This window comes from Suillus fuscotomentosus (assembly GCF_016647785.1).
Source record: "Suillus fuscotomentosus strain FC203 chromosome Unknown F5891scaffold_7, whole genome shotgun sequence".
NCBI lineage: Eukaryota > Fungi > Basidiomycota > Agaricomycetes > Boletales > Suillaceae > Suillus > Suillus fuscotomentosus.
Window position 1 is genome coordinate 1,235,014 of NW_024539519.1, and position 20,746 is coordinate 1,255,759.

General features: G+C 46.6%; 6 protein-coding genes across 6 annotated transcripts; 2 read left to right on the forward strand and 4 right to left on the reverse strand.

Moving 5' to 3' along the window:
- Positions 1-13: 13 nt before the first annotated feature.
- On the reverse strand, positions 14-2,716 carry F5891DRAFT_1009833 (putative 1-pyrroline-5-carboxylate dehydrogenase). The gene is made up of 13 exons (XM_041360617.1): positions 2,398-2,716; positions 2,209-2,344; positions 2,142-2,155; positions 1,889-2,089; positions 1,735-1,838; positions 1,633-1,683; positions 1,555-1,582; positions 1,134-1,503; positions 913-1,081; positions 673-862; positions 510-622; positions 354-448; positions 14-301 (listed from the first exon to the last, which is right to left on the reverse strand). Exons 2-13 carry the CDS (start codon positions 2,331-2,333, stop codon positions 253-255), a joined length of 1,509 nt encoding a protein of 502 aa, XP_041231141.1. The 5' UTR covers positions 2,334-2,344; positions 2,398-2,716; the 3' UTR covers positions 14-252.
- A 1,823-nt stretch (positions 2,717-4,539) lies between these two features.
- On the forward strand, positions 4,540-5,506 carry F5891DRAFT_1126261 (ras family-domain-containing protein; the record flags this gene model as incomplete). Its single annotated transcript, XM_041364069.1, has 7 exons — positions 4,540-4,548; positions 4,606-4,651; positions 4,711-4,785; positions 4,836-4,917; positions 4,966-5,159; positions 5,208-5,326; positions 5,381-5,506. 7 exons carry the CDS (start codon positions 4,540-4,542, stop codon positions 5,504-5,506), a joined length of 651 nt encoding a protein of 216 aa, XP_041231142.1.
- On the reverse strand, positions 5,305-6,824 carry F5891DRAFT_1009845 (complex I intermediate-associated protein CIA30). The gene is made up of 5 exons (XM_041360618.1): positions 6,683-6,824; positions 6,354-6,625; positions 6,098-6,298; positions 5,850-6,039; positions 5,305-5,800 (listed from the first exon to the last, which is right to left on the reverse strand). The coding sequence occupies exons 1-5, from the start codon at positions 6,750-6,752 to the stop codon at positions 5,769-5,771; spliced, it is 765 nt and encodes a 254-aa protein (XP_041231143.1). The 5' UTR covers positions 6,753-6,824; the 3' UTR covers positions 5,305-5,768.
- Positions 6,825-7,051: 227 nt separating this feature from the next.
- On the reverse strand, positions 7,052-9,875 carry F5891DRAFT_1183521 (uncharacterized protein; the record flags this gene model as incomplete). The annotated part of the gene is made up of 9 exons (XM_041366293.1): positions 7,052-8,580; positions 8,632-8,742; positions 8,794-8,804; positions 8,857-9,038; positions 9,089-9,192; positions 9,252-9,404; positions 9,457-9,477; positions 9,527-9,767; positions 9,819-9,875. The coding sequence occupies 9 exons, from the start codon at positions 9,873-9,875 to the stop codon at positions 7,052-7,054; spliced, it is 2,409 nt and encodes an 802-aa protein (XP_041231144.1).
- Positions 9,876-10,334: 459 nt separating this feature from the next.
- On the reverse strand, positions 10,335-12,734 carry F5891DRAFT_1126263 (uncharacterized protein; the record flags this gene model as incomplete). The annotated part of the gene is made up of 11 exons (XM_041364070.1): positions 10,335-10,888; positions 10,942-11,130; positions 11,182-11,201; positions 11,257-11,328; positions 11,425-11,498; positions 11,552-11,608; positions 11,661-11,693; positions 11,740-11,769; positions 11,827-12,149; positions 12,201-12,279; positions 12,345-12,734. 11 exons carry the CDS (start codon positions 12,732-12,734, stop codon positions 10,335-10,337), a joined length of 1,821 nt encoding a protein of 606 aa, XP_041231145.1.
- Positions 12,735-12,877: 143 nt separating this feature from the next.
- On the forward strand, positions 12,878-14,378 carry F5891DRAFT_695207 (PUA-like domain-containing protein). The gene is made up of 7 exons (XM_041372832.1): positions 12,878-13,530; positions 13,591-13,644; positions 13,706-13,834; positions 13,892-13,908; positions 13,962-13,990; positions 14,042-14,104; positions 14,155-14,378. Exons 1-7 carry the CDS (start codon positions 13,208-13,210, stop codon positions 14,305-14,307), a joined length of 768 nt encoding a protein of 255 aa, XP_041231146.1. The 5' UTR covers positions 12,878-13,207; the 3' UTR covers positions 14,308-14,378.
- The last annotated feature ends 6,368 nt before the right edge of the window (positions 14,379-20,746 follow it).

The window sequence follows — 20,746 nt, forward strand, 5'->3', positions numbered from 1 at the left end:
AAGCACTGGGGTACTTAGAAGGCACACGAACCCCGGGCTTTTACGTCGTAGAACCAGCACTAATTGATCCTCGGGGCAAGGACACGCACATTACATCAACAGAAGCTCAATCTCGGAGTGGAGACAGTGAGCTCAGCAATGATCTTTATTGGCTAGTAACATTTCCTCGTTCACTGCTTCGCTAATCTATGACGGTCCGGGGGTCATGCGGTCAAGGTGTGGTATTGGAGCACACTGCCTGAGTTTGCTGGATTAGATCTTAATGCCAATGTTGATGTGCACTGCCTTAATATTGGTGTAGCTGTAGGCTAGGTCAGATCATCGGGCGTCGATCAGATGAGAAATTAACTTACTTCTCAAGAGCATCTTCGCCCAGGTCTTTACCTGCACCAGATTGCTTGAATCCACCAACTGGCAATCCGAGGTCTGGCCAATTAGTGAAATTTACCTACGAACCCGGACCTGGTGATCAGCTGACTTGAACGTTGCAAGAACTATCTCACGCTCACCCACGCGGTGCCTGCCTCGATGTTGCTTGCAACACGCATTGCTCTATTGATGTCCTTTGTATAAACCGAACACGCAAGCCCATACGTAGTATTGTTTGCTTGTTCAATCACCTCTTTGACGCCGTCAAATGAATATTAGCGGGAACATGAAATATAAGCGAACCTTCCTCTGCGGAGAATTTCATAATTGCTGCTACTGGACCAAATATTTCCTCTTGCACGATCTTCATGTTGGGCGTGCACTCCGTGAAGACCGTAGGTTGTATGAAATAACCTTCTGTGCCATGCCGTTCGCCACCAAGGCGAAGAGTTGCACCTTCCTCTTGGCCGGATTTGATGTAGCCCATGACACGCTTACGTCGGACATCGGTATTTGTTATAGACCGTTCGGCTGCGCACTCACTTCGAATTGTCTCTCAGATATCTGAGGCCCCTGGAACGTGCCCGGGGAAAATGGATCACCCACAGAAAGACACTGAGCACTCTCTGTGAACTTTTGCAGAAAGTCGTCATAGATGCCTGCTTGTACGTAAATCCGGGACCCCGCAACACAGAGCTCGCCTTGGTTCATGCTTCATGGCCTTCAGGAACAAGACACGAGAGGAGAAGAACTGAGAAACGCACAAAATCCCATTAATAGCCCACTTGACAGCTTGATCAATGTCTGCATCATCGAAAATGATGCTCGGACTCTTTCCACCTAGCTCGAGGCTGATTTTCTTCAAGTTGCTTTTTGCGGCTGCTTCCATGATCTTCCTACCCGTGAGAGTACTCCCGGTAAATGCAACCTTGTCGATTATCATGCTTTCACCGACCGCTTGACCCGCAGTGTCACCGTAGCCGGGTACAATGTTGACTACTCCACGTGGGAAACCAGCTTCTCGGATCAATGTGCATAAGAACAGTGCGGAGAGAGGCGTGAACTCAGAAGGCTTCGCTACGATTGTATTTCCGCAAGCGAGTGCGGGGGCGAGTTTCATGATAAGCGTGCTCACTAGAAGACACGGGGTAAGTAGAGAATAGCCTCATAAGCTTGGATACCAACGGGGAAAGTTCCATGGAACGATTACACCCTGCCACATGCTCGTGAACGTCCGATTTACAACGTAATGGGACTACATACAATTACCCCAATAGGTTCGTGACGAGTAAAACCAATCTTGTCAGGTGTTGTCTAAAACTCGTCAGAAAGAGAATATTGTGTTGCAATTGTCGATAGGCACACCTGAATGCTCTTTCCTTGTATTTTGTCAGCCCAACCAGCGTAGTAGCGTAGAATAGAACTTGTAATTGGCAAATCCTGTGCCTTGGCCGCGTGAAAGGTCTTGCCTAGCAGTAGCGGATCAGTGTGATTCGATTAATAAGGGTGTCTGACTGACCGACGTTAAGAGCCTCAAGAGCAGCAATTTGGTCAGTGTTGGCATCGACAAGATCAGCGAGCTTGTGAAGCAGTTTGCTTCTAGCTGCCCCGGGCACCTTCAAACCCCAGTGTTCCTTGAATGCTGCTCTTGCCGCTTGTGCTGCGAGCTCGATGTCTTCACAGTCCCCGACTGAAATTCGGGCAATAGCCTTGCAAGTAGCTAGTTCAACCTGATCAAAATGATGAAAAGCTGTATACCCAGGCAGTCATACCCGGATTGATCAAACTGAAGGAATCCGTCAGAATCATTGATCACTTGCAGTAATCATGGACACTCACTCGATCGTCCCCTTATTGACGGGGTTGACAAATTCACCATTGATGAACAGTTGAGTAGGGAATGTAACGGCGCCCTTGTAAACAGCAGTATCAAACTGGTACGTGTAAGTGGACTCGAAAGCCATTGTCGCAGGAGCTGAGGCAGGGAGGTAAAAATGGCTGGGCAACTCGTTTATATGGTTTACATACGATATGCATGTTTTTCAAAACATGACGTGTGAAGAATGAGCCTAGTGTCAGATGGAGAATGAACTAGCTAGCGTTGTCATGCGCTAGTCCAAGTCACGTAACATAACCCTCGGAGCTATTGATCATCATCTTGAGTTTGTATCGACCACAAGTACTTACTTGTGTCAGAGAGTGATGGCTGCTAGTGCATATTTGTCAAGTTTAATGCTCAGGCTTATGGTTTGGAGTGAGGAATGAAATGAGCGCTCGGGCAACTTTGTAGGCGCCAGTAGGTCATGAATCAACGATTACGTTCCGAACTTTTCGCCCCTTACTTAATGCGGGTCGGTCAGGGTTAGCCTGAGGGATCCGTCAATATCGTGCACATAAGACTTTCAACCAGGCTCCTTGGTTGAGAATAAAGCACCCATTTGGTGCATTCAAGCTTCCACTACAGGGTTGAACCTAAATTCTGGACCTGCAAAAATAGCGCAGAAAATGCAACAAGCATAGCCAATAAAAAAACTTTATTGATGGCAAGTCAGTGCACCTTGCGTGATTCAGGTTCTCTGACACTTCAAATTGGTGATCCGTTATGATCATAGGTATTGGAAATAGGATCTAAACGTTATACATACTGATCTCGTGAAAAAAGCGATCCCTTTCCCCTGACGCGTGTACCCTGTCTGATCATTGTATCATAACTTGAAATTAAGATTGCGCATGAACCACGTTGCATGCTGTGATCACGAGTAATAAAACGTGCTACGCACACCGGTTTGTATGGATACTTACCCCGCTCAGCGTTGACTCAGCGTTTTGTTTCAGCAATGATCAAGATTGTGGCTCCAACACCTTTGGACTATGTCAGTTTACCAGATCGGGATGTCTCAAAAAGCAAGGAGTTGACATTGAGTCTGTAGAACACGAGTTAAAAAACTCACAAATGAAGTCCTTGATGAGACTAGAGCCTGCTAGACGCAGTGGGCTGCCGGGGGCCGGCGGTTGACTCCAAATCTACAGCTTGAATCACTTTTGACTTTGAGAAGCGACCTTGAATTTAAAATAGTGCACAGGGCACGCCTTATCTAGTTCGCGACCGAGTCCCTTCAACCAACCAGGGGTCTCGCAGTGATCAGGAATGCTTTGAGCATCAATATGTTCCTTAGGCTACGATGTTAGCGTATAATATAAATTTGGAGAGCGCGCCTCTATCTGACAATGGCAGCCGCTTCAACAGCGCCGAGCGGCATCCCGAAAATTACTTGATACACAAGCCAAATCCTCGGAGCGCCCTGGAGACAATACATGTCAGCTGATTATACCGAGGCTGACTCGATGACCCACGCACCTATGGATCCCTTTCGTTTTTAGAACTTCGAAGGTCACTTGCATAACTCGGAAGAGCGTATGAGGTCACATTTCAAAATGCTATGCATTGTTTGTGAATACTTCTGCTGATATGTGAGGTTGACGAAGGATAATACTACGTGCTGCAGAGGGCTGGTAGATCTATAAAAGATTCACAGGAAGTGAGTTGAAAGAATAACGTCACAAGGCCAACCTTCCCATGATACGGCGTGTTCACTTGAGATGCATAGGTAAACGCGTCCCGGACCCGTACAATGAAGTTGCTGTAGTAGTGCACTGCACCACGATTATTGCATCCTCAGGCCTCAAACTTCAAGGGTCGTGGCACTCTAAAAATAGTAAATCATACCAGAAGAAAACGCTGATGTGGACGAAACCTGGGTGATTTGGAGTGCGATTTGAAGAAATAAACAATGCGATGACGAATGGAAATAGATAGGTTGTTACAGGAGTAGACCCTGACCGTCTTCAGCACGAATACTCCACTAACTCAGAAAGACTGAGTCTAAGAGTTAGCTACCTGCTTTTGTCAATAGTCAGCAAGACATCAAGGATCCACAGCATAAGATGCGCCACAACCTTGGCCACACGGTCATCATGATACTTAGCCAGGGTCGGATCCGGTCGGTCCACAACATCTAGAATTGGTCTTATTTGGTCCTCGGGTAGCCAATATCAGCATTATAATTGCCCGTGCGCTCATCATTCCATCTGCTTTCACCAAGCTATCCTCCCTTGTATTCAGGCAAGTTCTTTTCAAGTCTTACATCTTTCTTGTTTACTTGACAAACTATGTCGAGGGTATGTGCCATCCTAACCCATCACCAACAAGAACTCACAGCATTGTTCTATTTACAGGCGCAGTTCTTGAGGGAATACAAGTTGGTAGTTGTCGGCGGTGGTGGTGAGTTTTAAGCTGCAGAGATACGATGAACCATGTCTGATAATACTTGTTCCAACCAGGTGTCGGTAAATCTGCCCTCACCATTCAATTCATTCAAAGTCACTTCGTCGACGAATACGACCCAACAATCGAGGGTATAATGGCCTCTCCTCCATTCGAATCCTTACTGAGAATAGTAACATAGACTCGTACCGCAAGCAATGCGTCATTGATGAAGAGGTCGCATTGCTCGACGTCCTCGACACCGCTGGTCAGGAGGAATACGGGTGAGTGATATTCTACTGCCGATAGTCCTTGCCGCTCACTTTTCACAGAGCCATGCGCGAGCAATACATGCGCACTGGTGAAGGCTTCCTCCTCGTTTACTCTATCACCTCCCGCGACTCTTTCGAGGAAATTAGCACTTTCCATCAACAGATTCTTCGTGTGAAGGACCAAGATTCGTTCCCTGTTATCGTCGTGGCTAACAAGTGCGATCTTGAGTATGAGCGACAGGTTGGAATGAATGGCAAGTCGTGACTGAGTTTTGACTGTACTCGTTCCTAATAATGAACAGAGGGCCGTGACCTTGCAAAACACTTTGGCTGCAAGTTCATCGAAACATCGGCTAAGCAGCGCATCAACGTCGACGAGGCATTCAGCAATCTCGTCCGCGAGATAAGAAAGTACAACAAAGTAAGAATCTTTTATTAATTTCTGACAATTCATTCATGTAATTCACTCTCGCAGGAGCAACAAACAGGCAGACCCGTTATGGCCAACTCCGGTGGCGGCGGACCTGGCGTCTACAGTGGCAAAGGTGACGCTCATGAAGGCGATCATGGCGGATGCTGCAGTGGTTGTGTAGTCGTATGAGAACATCCTTATACCCACACTTCCTTTATCTCCGGACACACTTTTCTACTCCTCGCGCTCCCTGCTGGCTGACTGATGGGCTTTTTGACCTTTGTACGTTCTTCTGCGGTTCTATAACTCGTCAGCCCCGTCGGCTACAAAACGGTTGCCGTTGTATAGGCCGTTGTATATATAGTTTATGATTATGGACCAAACCCGTTAGATGCTCATGCAAGTTTTTTTTGTTGAAGTGTCCAACGTGGTGAAATGTACGTAGTAGCGCTCAAATGCCACGGGATGGATCCTTTTCTATCGCTATTTTCTTTGAGTCTTCAGCTATCAAATCACAGTGAGAACCGCTTACATGAAGGCCGTGACACGTCTTCCTCATTCACCACCCGTATGGAGTCAATGCCGAGGTCATAAGAACCCGGAACACCGCTGTTTCCTCCAAGCAGCGATATCCCAACTGTCCGTATCCGCTCGCGCATCATCGTAATTTGATGCTGCACCAATTCACCAGTATTTGTCAGTATAAAGTTCTCAAACGGTATCTTGAAAGAGTTGCGATCAGTTGGCGCCCATGAAAATGTCAGTACAGATTGGACACACGAATACATCTTCCCAGTCACCATCATTTCGTTGGAAGTAGAGCCGGTGCTGCCACAGGTCCGTCGTGATCGGCCCGTCAGTTTGTAAATTCACAAAATACGAGTTGCGTAACCGGGGATCACCACCGAGGCGTAGCCTCAGGGCAAGGAATTGGTGATTTGAAACGTCGTCGACCATTTCACCAAAGAGTGTCGGGCGGGGCTGATACGGACATCGTGTCAACGGGTGTGATATCAAGCTCGGAAATATCATTTACCTTGGACCGGAACCCAGTATATCCACCTCTGATTCGCCCTTGCAGTTCCGGTCTGACATCCAGTCGCATCTCGCCCCAAAAGCGACCCGTAGCTGTGGCCCCACTGCCCTTGTTACGCTCCGTGGACTCGTCAAGCTCTAAATGGACAGTGGACGTGCCACCAATATCTGCATCGCAGCCAGTCGCAAACTGTTCGATGTCCTGTTTAGAATTTAACCTGAAGAGCGTCAAAGGTGCTCTTGAAGGCCCGTCTGCGCCTTCCATACGGAGTACTGTGTATATAGCCTTGTCAGTTTTGCGGTTAGAATCCGACATTTAAACAAGCGTGCTTTTGATGCTACTGTCTCTGAGCAGTTTTGTTGACCTGTTCAGATATGCTGCCCAGTTGGATAACGCCATGGTCGGTGCAGTGTTAGTGGCTTGCACCGGAATATGAGAGCGAGAAGAAGAACAGGACTTTTCAAATATACGTCATCGAATCCAAGTACCATCTTGGGCAAGTCCAATTATATTATACTTCATGTCAATTGTACAGGCTATTGAGGCTTGAAGCTTTGAAGCTTGTGCGCTGAGCTTTAAGCTAAGAAGTTCATGCAGTGGTGAGGAGTGGAATGTAGATGTAAATATCGTATTAACTAGTATGTAAGTTGTGCTAATATCTCAGGCAGCGTCCCGTATCGTGGGTGTAGTCCTCTAAATCATGTCCGCAACGAAGGTGGGATACCCGACAACTTTACCATCGAATGGCCTGGCCGAAGTGCAAATGGTATCGGAGCGCGAGGCACAGGAGAAACGTCCTCTCTCTTCGGAACATTCTCTACACTCGCCTGATCACCCATGGTCATGCTCGCACCGGGGACAAGTGATGCATATGCAAGCATGGTCTCCTCGTCGGGGGGCTGGCTTAAGGTAACAGCACTGTCCTGCGACCAGACCGTCATCCAGGTCGATCTCTCACTTTGTTTATGTTTCTCGAAAGAAGAGGACAAAGACGACTCGGAGTCCATGCTTTCAATGGTATTGCCGCGCGTCAGTGGGATGCTCGGCAGGACTTTCTCACTTCCTCCGTCAACTGAGCTCGTTGAATGGGTGCTGTGAAGACTGTCCAGGAAGGAAGATATAGAAGATATGGATAAGAGCGACGATATTGAACCGTGACGTTCATGAGGGGCAGCAGATGTGGCAGCTTCGGGGTGACTGTGCGCACTAGAAGACGAGGATCCTGAACTGTTTCGGGGGAGTTGAGGTAATTGTCTAAGGGCAGCGTGGGAACGGGATATAACATCCCTTTCCACCAGAGTTGTAGGCGATGGCGGTGCTCTGCCTTTACCTTTGTCAACCTTCTGAAGAGCCTCAGCCTTTGTATTAATGACAGGTAGAGGCCGAATGACGGGTGTAGGAATGGCATCAGTGAGATCCAATGGAGTAGGTCTGCGTTTTATAGAAGGTACGCGGAGCCGGGAGACAGACTTCTTTGTTGAACTCTTGTCAGCTGGGGAGGTAGGGACAGGCGAAAGCGGCTGCCCAACAGTAAGAATGAGAGGTATTTTACCACTGCCTTTTGACTGTGACCCAAACATAGACAACTTGCGGCTCGGCCTCCCAAAGGCCGCAGTGAACTGCCTCATAATGGGAGAAGGGTTCGAGGATTGGATAGACGTAGGTACGATTGGAGAGCTGGTGATCACCGATGCAGTAGAAGAACGAGGTGCAGGCGATAGGCTGACAGTCACAACGGCCATTCTGGGTGTATTGACCTCAGCCATCTGAGGCAAGTTGATGCGAAGGTTGTGACCCTTGAGACTCTCTGTATCAGACGCAGCATCGAGCTGGCGATTGAGCTCCGAAGGAGTGAGAATGGCACGAGACAGAGGCAGTAACGACTCGCCCTGCCTGACCCTCATCTTGTGAAACCTCGAGGGTGTCCTCTTGGTGCTCAACAAGTGAGTCGCGGAATCAGTACTTGCAGTGGAGGAGTTGCGAGAATGATATTGAACTGGCGGAAAATCTGACAGCGAGACTGGTGATATTGCCTTGGAGGTATCATTGTACAGAGGTAAAAGCGGTCCTTTGGGCATGTGAGCGACTGCGGGAAGAATAGGCGATTCGTCGAACGCGTCGTTTCCAAAAGTCTTTGTATCAACCTGAATCTTTGGCAGCGTTGAACAATGGAAGACTGGACTGAGCACACGGAAGGTGTTGTACATAAGACCGACATTGACAAGCCCTAGAACACCAATCAGTGATTACGACGCATGCTGAAACCCGGACCACCAACCAAGCATAGAACTGCATACATGCGCAAATACTTCTGCTCCAAATGGGATAACACGACCAGAAGATTGTGCCATATTTACAGCCGCGATCGGCAACAAGAGGGAGACAAATGCTAGACAGGAAGTCAAGACAGGAGAACTCGATCATATGCGAGGTCACGAACCGATAGGGTACCTGCAACGAACGGATGAATGACCTGGATAAGCATAAGCGTACAGCAACTCACCAAAACATCGTCCTTGCGACAGCTGCCAAGAAGCGGTGATATTCCTCCGAGTCGGTCACAGCACACCATCGTCCCTGGGCCTTGCAAGTCAATTTGACACCCCCTTTGACATGCAGAATACCCCCGAGAAAAAGGAATATCGGGGAGTAAATAATGACCGAAAGCACAGAGACGAGAATGACCTGTTCATAATTACTTAGACCCTATCAGGTCAGACTAGAATAAACCGTACCGGAAAAGCTTCAAGCCCAAATATCTTGCCGGGATATGCCGTCATGACGCCACATGAAACAGTGACTGGACCATAGACGCCAGCTTGGGTGATGGGTGCCAGTGCTACAGATATGGATAACATGAGATGATATCAACTCGGTTGCTGTTGTAGCGCCACTTACCAATCAGCAGCGACATGATCCATCCGAAGGCGATGACCACAACGCTCAGATAACTAATTTGGTAGAGACGAAATACCAGGGAGTTGCACGTGTGGACACCGATAGCACCAGAGAAGAAACAGGTGGACCAGTAACCTATCTGCATCAGGACAGCTGGTTACAAGATGACTCAGTATCTGATCATAGCACTATCACTTGAGATTACCTTGAAAAGTGCACATGGAGCCTGATAGCCGTCAGTACAACGTATGTAGTTTGAATACCAAAAGTGCTACCTTGATGGATCCCAGATTGTTTGACCCAGAAAAACTCCATAAGCCCAGCTGCAGTGAGGAAAACATTGCTTAAAACAAGGGATGCAGCATAATGGCCTAGTTGAGTACGGAAGAATAGGTTCTCGGGAGCTCTGCACGCCGGCCCGTTACGCTGGAATGAGGGGATTACCACGAGGTGGATACTTCTGAAAACTATGAAAGCGAGCGCTAGCGCAGATAGTAAGGCAAACGCGGGAACAACCTGAGTGGGATCATCTGACGCTACTCGCAATAATTCGTGCTAATGACTCACGATCAATCCATTTGCCTGAGCAGTAGAGAAGGGCGTGAAATGGGAATTAGAGAGCATGATAATGAATGACGAATGCCTCGAGGGTTCTTGAAATGAAAAAGACCAAGCAAACGGCCAGCTGTCCCAGACAGAGGAAAATGAACGAAGAACGACGGACTAGCCGCAGAAACGTGCCTCTCAGAGGTCGAAAGGTGGAACCCAGTCCGCAGAAAGAACTTCGAAAGATGACGAACGCACGAACGAACGAACGACAGCGTTTTGATCGAATCTTCATTTCTCTCTTCATATGACTGTGTCGGGACTCGGCAATTGAGGTTTTGATGGTGGATCTGAACAGCTAGCCAATGCAGTAGTGACGATCAATCAAAACTGCCACATTCTACACTGCCTCAAAAACATACCTGTGTAAATCTGTGCACTCCATGCCACCGATATAGCTCATTTTCTCGCAGAGGCATGATTATCATACATATATCATCATGGCTTTTCCCCGATCGTAACACGCCACTAAGCTGCCTACTTCTGGATGAAAAACTTCGCAATCCCTTTTGGTTCCACTTTCTGACGTTTCAACGATGAACCGCGAGGTACAGGCACCGACCCCTCATTGCTGTTTGCCAAGTCCTGTGCGAAATGAAAGTCGCCGTGTTCCGATCGTAACGTTGCCAATCGTTGTGCTACTTCGCTGGGACCACCTGTTGCTTGACCTTCTCGAAGTGCGATCGTCTTACGACATCGGGTGCACTGGAATGAAACTGCCTCGATATCACTAGATTTGGGAAGAGCCAGGTCCGTGTTCTCAAGCGAGACCAAAGGCTCATCTTCTTCGCGTGAACGTTTGAGGAATGTTCGTTGAACATCTCGAGTCGCGAAGAACCCTTCGATGCTTTTCTGGCCCATCTCAGCCTTCTCCAGGCCAGTAAATGCTAGCTGGACCGATGTGATGTTGACAGTTTTTGAGTCTCCAGTAAGCTCTTTCCATAGCTTGTCTGCGGCAGCCGCAATCACGTCCACTGTCACATTGCGGACGAAAGGAAATGTTACTTGTTTGGATCGCGACGTTTCGTGTCCTGATGTGTTCCTAGTTCAACAAATAACAATCGATGCTATGAGTTCAAATCACCTTTGCGAACATGGAGCACAATAGTCTTCGGCCACAGCGTCGGCATCGACTCTCTAGCATCATTGAGTCGTAACGCCAGCTCTGCAGCAAGGACTCTGATCCATTGGTGTCCATCCAAAGGCTGCGTTATCGGCTTCGGAAGGTTCTTTGACGCCAACATGCTCTTGAAGAGCGCAGACTTTTCTTTGACTATGAACTAGTTGTAAATGCGAAAGGTGTAGCCAGGTCACATTGAAATACCTTCAGTGCGGTCAATGCCACTAGCGTTGCATGATGAATGAACGTTCCCCGAGGCTAACGAATTGAATATCTCACCGAAGTAATTCATATATCCATAGCGCATTTTCGCCGAACTTGCTTTGTATTTCATCTACCATGTATAAGAAACTGAAATGGATGAAGACATTATCCATTACCTAGTGAGATCGTTCTTTAATGGGGTAAGCGATACATAAAAATCGGGAAGAATCGTCCATTACTCACAACAAGTCGCCTACGGTTGAAACATCATATTCTTTCGCTAGGGCATCACCGAGCTTTCCACCGAGGAAGCGAATCTAGCGTGTCTTGCGGTCAAGGCAGCCAATATAGATCAATATTAGAGACTTGCTTTTTGAAAGGGTAAGGGATGGAGGTAACTTGGAATGGCCTGATTCCGAAGGATAGTCTATGCATGTTTATTTGGTTATTAATGCCAACATGGAACTGAGAAGACTGACTTGACTGTTGGGTTTCTTGTAAGAGGCACAAAGCTGCGAGAGATTGAGTGCAATCGACTGGGGGGAGAGGAGCACGAACCTTTGCAAGGAACTTATTACGAGCAATCCCCTGCATCATTTGATTGTGCGTAAGATGATTACGAGCTCCCTACGACATGACGCTTACAGCAGAAGTTGTATAGCCTAGCTTTGAATGTATGTCCTCGCGGATCTTTCGCATCAGCTCTGCGGCAATTGACAACGCTACGTCGTGCCATGTTGCACCACCATCAACATCAATGTTAGATTGTTCTCCAGCACCATCAGTTCCTTCTGGTAATAAGACTGTTCCCAGATTATCCCACTTTATTGGAGATGGTGGTGGTAGAGGGCTGTCCATCCCATTTGGGGCATCGGCAGGGACTTGGGCAAGGTATGGATATCGTTCAAGTAACTTTTCTCTCACAGGACGAGTAAAGTCAATGAATGCTTCGTCGATGGAGGCTTTCTCTTGCTTTGACGTCAGTTGACCATATGAAATAAGTATCATGCGCATCTCACCAACTTCACCGGTCGGAAGAGCCTCCTTAAACATAGTGATGATCTTGTTACTTTCACGTCGATATAGATCCAAGGATACCTTTTGGATATGCGACAACAAGATCAACTTCTGTCACGTTAGGAGCATTGCAGGATGTACAACACCTTGTGAGTGCGCGTATCGACATCCTTCCAATAGCTGGGCTCCTTCTCGCCCTCCTTGTACGTTGCGACATGTACGGCAAGTAGATTAGGACATTTCTTCTTGGCATCCTTAATCTTGTCCATGCGGGATATGCCAAATTCGCGTGCAGGGTAGCTCACTGCTATGATACTCTCCCACTGTTGTACAACAATTGGTACGTTCGGGTCGAGTTCAAGCCGGACGCGTTCGCAGGCAGCATAGAAGGCGTCACTATCGCATAGGGCAACGACGCGTAGGGGATCTCTAACACCGAGGTTATTGGATAGAATGTGTCTGTAAGTTAAAGTTGGTCGCAAGTCGTCATGATCTTGATTAGTGGCTTTTGCTTTGCCTTTCCAGGGCGAGTTCATGATTTTAAGGAAGGGTAGCAAAACTGATGACGGTAGACGTCACGCTTGAGCTCGGCTTGAGCAAGCGATGCCACACAGCAGCCAAATTGGGACCAGACCCCTTTTTTTCAAGCCTTCGCAATTCGGCAGACACCATAATACAGCCTACCTCTTTCCGTGGCAGCGGATGCGAGTCGATATCGGCTGCCAATGACTACTATCAACTGCACTTCCGACATGTCATGAAGCCATCTAGTATCATTCTCCACTGTCCAGTCCGGAGGTCTAGTTCCGTCAGCAGTTGCTACCTTGTCTTATCTAGTCGCCGGTGGAATCGAATCTTTCTTAGAAGGGGCGGCTCCACCGAAGTTTGACCTTTCGATGATCACATCTTTCGAAACTCCGACGCATCATGCAGCAGCATTCTATGTATATGAGCCTCGTGTTGGCCTCGTGTGATTGTCTCCATCATCTTGACAGTCACCGACGACATAATGGACTACCTGACCCTTATAAAACAAATTCAAGTCGGCGTCAAAAACGACCACTATAGATTAGGCGAGGAGATAGAGGAACATCAGGACGAAATCGCCAGCGAAAAGGACAAGGAAATGGTGGAAGATCCAGAAGTAGTAATCGCCAGCAAAGGGGATGAGGAGATAGAATATCGAGAAAAAACCGCCGGTAAAGTGGTCAACATGACGGAAGAAGATCCAGAAGTAATTGCAAGCGAAGGGGAGGAGGAGATACAGGAACGTCCAAAAAAAATCGCCCCCAAAATGTCCAAGAAGGCCAGGGCCAGACGTGCCAGAATGTTGTCAGTGATGCTTCCCAGAAATTTCCCCTTAATCATACTACTCACACACTTTCTTTACAGGCGGCGCTTTGGAGCGATTCCTGGAGTACCTGTTGGTGCCACGTGGATGTCACGGTGTGTATTCTGAATCTTCGTTTGTCAATATCACTTATCCCATCTGTCTATGTGTTTGCAGCAAAGATTGTTATGATGCTGGCATACACCGCCATCCTCAGGCTGGAATACAGGGTAGTAAGATGTTAGGCGCTTGCTCAATCGTCGTTTCGGGTGAGTACGATGATGACAAGGACTTTGGCGACACGATGTAAGCACCGCGGCGCATATTTTCGAATTTGATCGATAGTCTGACCTATGTATATAGTCTCTACGTAGGTTCAGGTGTGCATTTATAATATGTGCTACAAGATTGTATGCCGACATAGTACCGTCAGGGGGTGGCCTCCATAATAACGGTTGGCCTGTAAGAGTTTTTCTTCCTTCTATAGCATGACCATCCATTGATTTCCCCAAGAAAAATCCAGGCCCGCAGGTTTCTGACCAGGAATGGACGGGTTGGGGAAATCAAGCACTTCTTGTGAGTTCTATCCCCGATGAACTTAAAGGCGGGAAATGACAGTACAACAGCAGTCTCATTTCACAGGCAAGCCCGTGCGCGTCGTCCGGAGCTCGAAATTTGTTTCTAAATTTGCGCCCCTCGTTGGCTATCGGTATGATGGCTTATACACCGTTACACATGTGCAACTATTTCCCATGACTATAGACATGAGTCTGTACTGATACTTTATTTCAAAGGCGTGCAGAGAGAAGGACAGTGACGGTCGTTTTTATCTCTGTCGCTATACTCGGGACTTGGGACTCGAGACTCGGGACTCGAGACTTGAGACTTGGGACTCGGGACTCAGGATTCGGGACTCGGGACTCGGGATTCGGGATTTGGGACTCGGGATTTGGGACTCGGGACTCAGGATTCGGGACTCGGGACTCGGGATTCGGGATTTGGGACTCGGGATTCGGGATTTGGGACTCGGGACTCGGGACTTGGGACTCGGGACTCGGGACTCGGGACTCGGGACTCGGGACTCGGGACTCGGGACTCGGGACTCGGGACTCGGGACTCGGGACTCGGGACTCGGTACTTGGTACTCGGTCCTCGGCACTCGGTGATTGGTGGTCAGTGGTTGGTACTCAAGACTCGGTAGTTTCTCCCTGATACCCACCAAAAAACCCACACCCACAAGGTGGGTGTGGGTATATCATGGGGTATGGGTGGGGGTAGTGCTACTCATACCCCAGGGTTCACCCACACTATTCCCTATCGGTACTCGGTACTCGGCACTCGGTGATTGGTGGTCAGTGGTTGGTACTCGAGACTCGGTAGTCAATATAGGCAAATGATAATGAAAAATGACAGTTGTAGTCCATGTCAAGGTGAGTGATTTGGTAGTCTTTCCTTGTCATTCAGCAAAACATCAGCAATAATGAAAAAATGAAAGTTGTTATTATGCTTAACTCCTTACCAAAGGTTGTAGTCCAAGTCCAGGTGAGTGTAGTGGTAGTCTTTTCTTGTCAATTGGTTATCTTGTTACTCATTACGCAGTACTTGGTACATGGTAATTGGTACTCAGTATTTGGTTTTGATACTCGGTATCCAGGAATCAGTAGTCAGCTTAATGAAGGTTGTAGTCCGAGTCTAGGTGAGTTTATTTGTAGTCTTTTCTCGTCCATTGGTTACCATGTGACCAAGATATAAGCTAAAGAAATCCAAAACATCAATAATGACAAATGAAATACATGTGTGCAGTAAGTGAGTCTAAAGATAAAGAATGAATATTAATAGCGAGACTTGCACATTATGTCGAGATATCCAACATGACAAGCCTGTGATGTGATCAGAGACCTGGAATAACACCCATATACATCCATTATAATAGCTTAAAAGCTTAGAAATATTCATGAAGGATTGATGTAATGATAGGCAAAATGATGTGTGGAGAGTGACAGTAGACATCTTTTATATAAAGTCACATTTATATATGATTCAGGCCAAAAATATCATTACAAATATGTAGGATAGATTGTAAACTACCCAAGGAACCCATACTGCCTACTGCCCTGAGGGTAGGGGGTGGGTAGAAGGGATATAGTGAAAATATGAGTTGACCCAGCATTAAAGTCCTACCACTGCTCAACTAACCATTTTCGATGCTTTGGGTCTTTGAAGTTTCCCACACTCAATTTCTTACCCATTTCACTTCCTCAGTACTCAATTCTTGGTTGATTTGTCTGTAAATTTATGTCTATGATACTTAAGATATTTGAAATGTACCCCAGGTTTCTGATTATGAAGATTCAATGTTTTGAAGGCATGGGCCCCTTATCAGGCAAAATGGCAAGTATGCACACTAGCTCACAAACTCCAGCCTATTGTGAGCTGATCTTGGTCATAAGAAGCAAGAATATAAGCTATGCTCATTATATATTAAAAGGTTGGATCATGGATGCAAGGGCAAGATACTGAAAATTGTGAAAAAATGTCACAAGTGCAATTGTCTATGCTTTGTTCCTGGAGAAGGATCCTGTGTGTCCTGGGCTGGTTATATGATATATCTACTCCGAATATGCTCAGGAATAGACTCCCTACAGTCCTTGAGGTCCAGCTTTACAGGGAAAACCCCCAGCGGGTGAACCACCAGAAGAGGGGGAGGTACACTATACAATAAAGGATTACCCTATGGTCCTGAGCTCCTGATACATTGTTTCTATTGTTGAATAGATGATTGAGATATAATTCCAAAGTCTGTTCACCTAGAAATGAACACATAGGAACATATTTTGTATTTTTATGTATATATGCAATATCCATTTAAGCACCAAGTCTCAACTACCGATTACCAAGTCCCGACACTTGATAGTTGATAGTCAGTATTTGAGCTCCGAGTGCCAATATTGCCTAGCAATATCTCAGTCAAATGATAACCAAACCAAGACCCAAGTTCCAAACCTGACTACTGAATACCAAATATCAGTACTCGGGACTCGGGACTATTGGCTGGAGTACCCAACTATTGATTCCCAGGTACCGAGAATTAGAACCAAGTACCAAGTACCTGACTACTGATTCTCGGGTACCAAGTATCAGAACCAAGTACCAAGTACCTGACTACTGATTTGAAGTACCGGGTTTCGGGTTTCGGCACTCGACACTTGGTGATTTGTGCAATGAGTAGATGGGCATGTGGCATACATGTTTTTGGGCTTCGGGTTTTAGGATTCTGCCCTTGGCACTCAATGATCTGTGTAATGTAAATGAACAATGAACATGTTGCACACTGGGTTTCGAGTTTCGGGTTTCAGCACTTGAAACTCGGTGATTTGTGCAACAATCGAAAAATGGAAATGTTGCATACATATTTTCAGGTCTCGGGGTTCGGGTTTCAGCCCTCGGCACTCAGAACTCAATGAATTGTGTAATGTACATGAAAAATGGACATGTTGCACACTGGGTTTCAAGTTTCACGCTTTGGCACTCAAAACTCGGTGATTTGTGCAGTGAGTGAAAAATGGACATGTTGTGTACATATTTTCAGGTCTCAGGCTTTGGGTCTCAGCCCTCAGCACTCGGAACTCGATGATTTGTGTGATATAAATGAAAAATCAACATGTTGCACACTGGGTTTCAAGTTTCACGCTTTGGCAGAACTCGAAGTTGTTGATTTAGATATCACCCAAAACCTGAACACCCGAATGTCAAATTTTCAGTGCTGAACCCCCAACCCTGACTGCCGGGTGCTGAGTCCCGAAGTCCGGAACTCAGGATTTGACATTTGAGATGAACGAAATTTTTCAGACATGTTTGAATTAATCTACGTATATCTATAAACATTTCACTAACCCCTGAACCCTGAAAGATATTTTTGTTGTCTTACATACCAAATTCTGAGTTCCGAGTTCCGGGACCCCGGACCCCCGAAACCCAGCAGTCCACAATTTCGGAGTTCGGGGGTTGGTAAAATGTGTATGGATATATGAAGGGTTGGTTTAAACATTTTAAAAGATGTCTCATATCAAATGTCAAGTCCCAAGTTTCGATTTCCGGGTTTCAAGAGTGCTGAGTCCCGAAGCCCGGAGTCCTGAAACCCGGAGTCCTGAAACCCGGAAATCAAAACTCGGGACTTGACATTTGATATGAGACATCTTTCAGAAATGTTTCAATCAACCTTTCATATATCCATGCACATTTTACCAACCCCTGAACCCCGAAATTGTGGACTGCCAGGTCTCAGGGTTCGGGGGTCCCGGAACTCGGAACTCGGGAAATTTGGGGAGATCAATAAAATTTGATTTACCCATGTTTAAAATATATTTTTGTTCTACATACCGAGTTCCGAGTTCCGGACCCCTGAACTTTGATTTACCCATGTTTAAAATATATTTTTGTTCTACATACCGAGTTCCGAGTTCCGGACCCCTGAACACCGAGACCCGGCAGTCTCGGGGTTCGGGGTTCGGGGGTCCCGGCACTCGGAACTTGGGGAGATTTGGGGAGATCAATAAAATTTGATTTACAATTGAGTTGATTGGCAAACACATTGACTTACCCATGTTTGAAATATATTTTTGTTTACACATACTGAGTTCCGAGTTCCGGGTTCCGGACCTCCGAACCCTGAAACCCGAGACCCGGCAGTCCACAATTCTGGGGTTCAGGGGTTGGTAAAATGTGTATGAATATATGAAAGGTTGAATGAAACATTTTTGAAAGATGTCTCATATCAAATGTCAAATCCCGAGTTTCAACTTCCGGATTTCGGGAGTGCCGAGTCCCGAAACCTGGAGTCTTGAAACCCGAAATTTGAAACTCGGGACTTAACATTTGATATGAGACATCTTTCAAAAATGTTTCATTCAACCTTTCATATATTCATACACATTTTGCCAACCCCTGAACCCCAGAATTGTGGACTGCTGGGTCTCGGGTTTTGGGGTTGGGGGGTCCAGAACTCAGAACTCAGTATGTGTAAACAAAAATATATTTCAAACATGGGTAAGTCAATGTGTTTGTCAATCAACTCAATTATGAATCAAATTGTATTGATCTCCCCAAATTTCCCCCGAGTTCCGAGTTCCGGACACCTGATACCCGAGACTCAAATTGTATTGATCTCCCCAAATTTCCCCAAGTTCCAAGTTCCGGACACCCGACACCCGACACCCGGCAGTCTCGGGTATCGGGTGTCCGGAACTCGGAACTCGGGGGAAATTTGGGGAGATCAATACAATTTAATTTACAATCAAGTTAATTGACAACACATTGACTTAATCATGTTTGCAATATATTTTTGTTTAGACATACTGAGTTCCGAGTTCCGGACACCCGATACCCGAGACCCGAGACTGCCGGGTTTCGGGTGTCGGGTGTCCGGAACTTGGAACTTGGGAAAGTTTGGGGAGATCAATACAATTTGATTCACAATCAAGTTGATTGACAAACACATTGACTTAACTATGTTTGCAATATATTTTTGTTTAGACATACCGAGTTCCGGACACCCGATACCTGAGACCCGGCAGTCTCAGGTTTCGGGGTCCGGGGGTCCGGAACTCAGAACTCGGTATGTCTAAACAAAAATATATTGCAAACATAGTTAAGTCAATGTGTTTGTCAATCAACTTGATTGTGAATCAAATTGTATTGATCTCCCCAAACTTTCCCAAGTTCCGAGTTCCGGACACCCGACACCCGAAACCCGGCAGTCTCGGGTCTCGGGTATCGGGTGTCCGGAACTCGGAACTCGGTATGTCTAAACAAAAATATATTGCAAACATGGGTAAGTCAATGTGTTGTCAATCAACTCGATTGTAAATTAAATTGTATTGATCTCCCCAAATTCTCCCAAGTTCCGAGTTCCGGACACCCGATACCTGAGACCCGGCAGTCTCAGGTTTCGGGTTTCAGGGGTTGGTACATCTCAGTTTGGGGTTTGGCACTGAAAATTTGACATATATATTTTTGTGAGTGTTGTGCTTCTGGTGTCCATGCTTAGAAATAGGATTTGTTGCACACCAGGGTTCAGGTGTGGGGTTTTTCCACTTCAGTCCTGGATGATTGGTCAATGCCACACATGATCGATTCATGTTTTTGTGCTTAGGGGTTTAGATTTGGTGGTTGATGGTAGGTATATGCACTCATAGTGTACATGTATCCTATGTGTTTGATTCGCTGGTGGCTACATCAGCTGTATGTCTTGATGGAACATATCTAGGCTCACCCATATATGTAATACACCCCTGACGGCCCGCCCATCTATGTATTATCCCCCACGTCAGCCAACCCATCTATGTAATACATCCTATGTTGCCCCACCCGTCTATATAATACATCCTGCATCGGCCCACCCGTCTATATAATTATACCCCACCTCGGCCCACCTGTCTATGTAATAAATATTTTATAGCACCCTCGGCCCACCGGTCTATTTGATATCCCTTTCGTCGGCCCACCCGTATATGTAATACATTCCACGTCGGCCCACCTGTATATGTAATACACCCTACGTCAGCCCACCCGTCTATGTAATATTTCCCTACCTCGGCCCACCCATATATGTAATACACCCACGTCGGCCCGCCCGTCTATATAACAATATTTGCCTTACATCTCTCTTCAGCCCAGCTGTCTATAATATCCTACTCTACATATTACCCAGATGGGCCCACCCATCTCCATGAATGATCATATTCCCCCGGCCCATCCGTCAACATTAAGGATATATATATCATTGGCATACATGGGCCCACCCGTCTCCATCGGAAATAATATGTGTCCCGGCCCATCCGTCATCATCGAGAATATACACAACATGGGCCCATGATCAGCTGGCCCGTCTCATACGGGATATTATGGAGGTCGGGTGGCCTGTATAATACAGAATTTGTCACTGAAGGGGCTCATTTACATTACACAGATCATTGAGTGCTGAGGGCCGAATCCTGAAACCCGAAGCCCAAAAACATGTATGCCACATGCCCATCTACTCATTGCACAAATTACCAAGTGCCAAGTGCCAAAACCCGAAACCCGGTACTTCAAATGGACATGAATTCTATATTTGTATGTATTATCCATTGGTGTAGGATTCAAATAACTTGGGAATTGTATTTGTCAGTGCTCGGTACTCAGTAGTTGGTGGTTGGTGGTTGGTGGTTGGTAGCCAAT

What these genes read in the sequence shown, in the direction of transcription:
- F5891DRAFT_1009833 (XM_041360617.1), bottom strand. Translation starts at nt 2,333, where the DNA reads ATGGCTTTCGAGTCCACTTACACGTACCAGTTTGATACTGCTGTTTAC. An exon ending in CGTTCCATGGAACTTTCCCC is followed by an intron (nt 1,504 to 1,554) that starts GTTGGTATCCAA and finishes CGTGTCTTCTAG; the next exon opens with TGAGCACGCTTATCATGAAA. An exon ending in TCGAGGCAGGCACCGCGTGG is followed by an intron (nt 449 to 509) that starts GTGAGCGTGAGA and finishes CCGGGTTCGTAG; the next exon opens with GTAAATTTCACTAATTGGCC.
- F5891DRAFT_1009845 (XM_041360618.1), bottom strand. Translation starts at nt 6,752, where the DNA reads ATGGCGTTATCCAACTGGGCAGCATATCTGAACAGGTCAACAAAACTG. An exon ending in CAGAGACAGTAGCATCAAAA is followed by an intron (nt 6,626 to 6,682) that starts GCACGCTTGTTT and finishes CTATATACACAG; the next exon opens with TACTCCGTATGGAAGGCGCA. An exon ending in GTGACTGGGAAGATGTATTC is followed by an intron (nt 6,040 to 6,097) that starts GTGTGTCCAATC and finishes AACTCTTTCAAG; the next exon opens with ATACCGTTTGAGAACTTTAT.
- F5891DRAFT_695207 (XM_041372832.1), top strand. Translation starts at nt 13,208, where the DNA reads ATGGACTACCTGACCCTTATAAAACAAATTCAAGTCGGCGTCAAAAAC. An exon ending in TCCATAATAACGGTTGGCCT is followed by an intron (nt 13,991 to 14,041) that starts GTAAGAGTTTTT and finishes GATTTCCCCAAG; the next exon opens with AAAAATCCAGGCCCGCAGGT. An exon ending in GGGGAAATCAAGCACTTCTT is followed by an intron (nt 14,105 to 14,154) that starts GTGAGTTCTATC and finishes ACAGTACAACAG; the next exon opens with CAGTCTCATTTCACAGGCAA.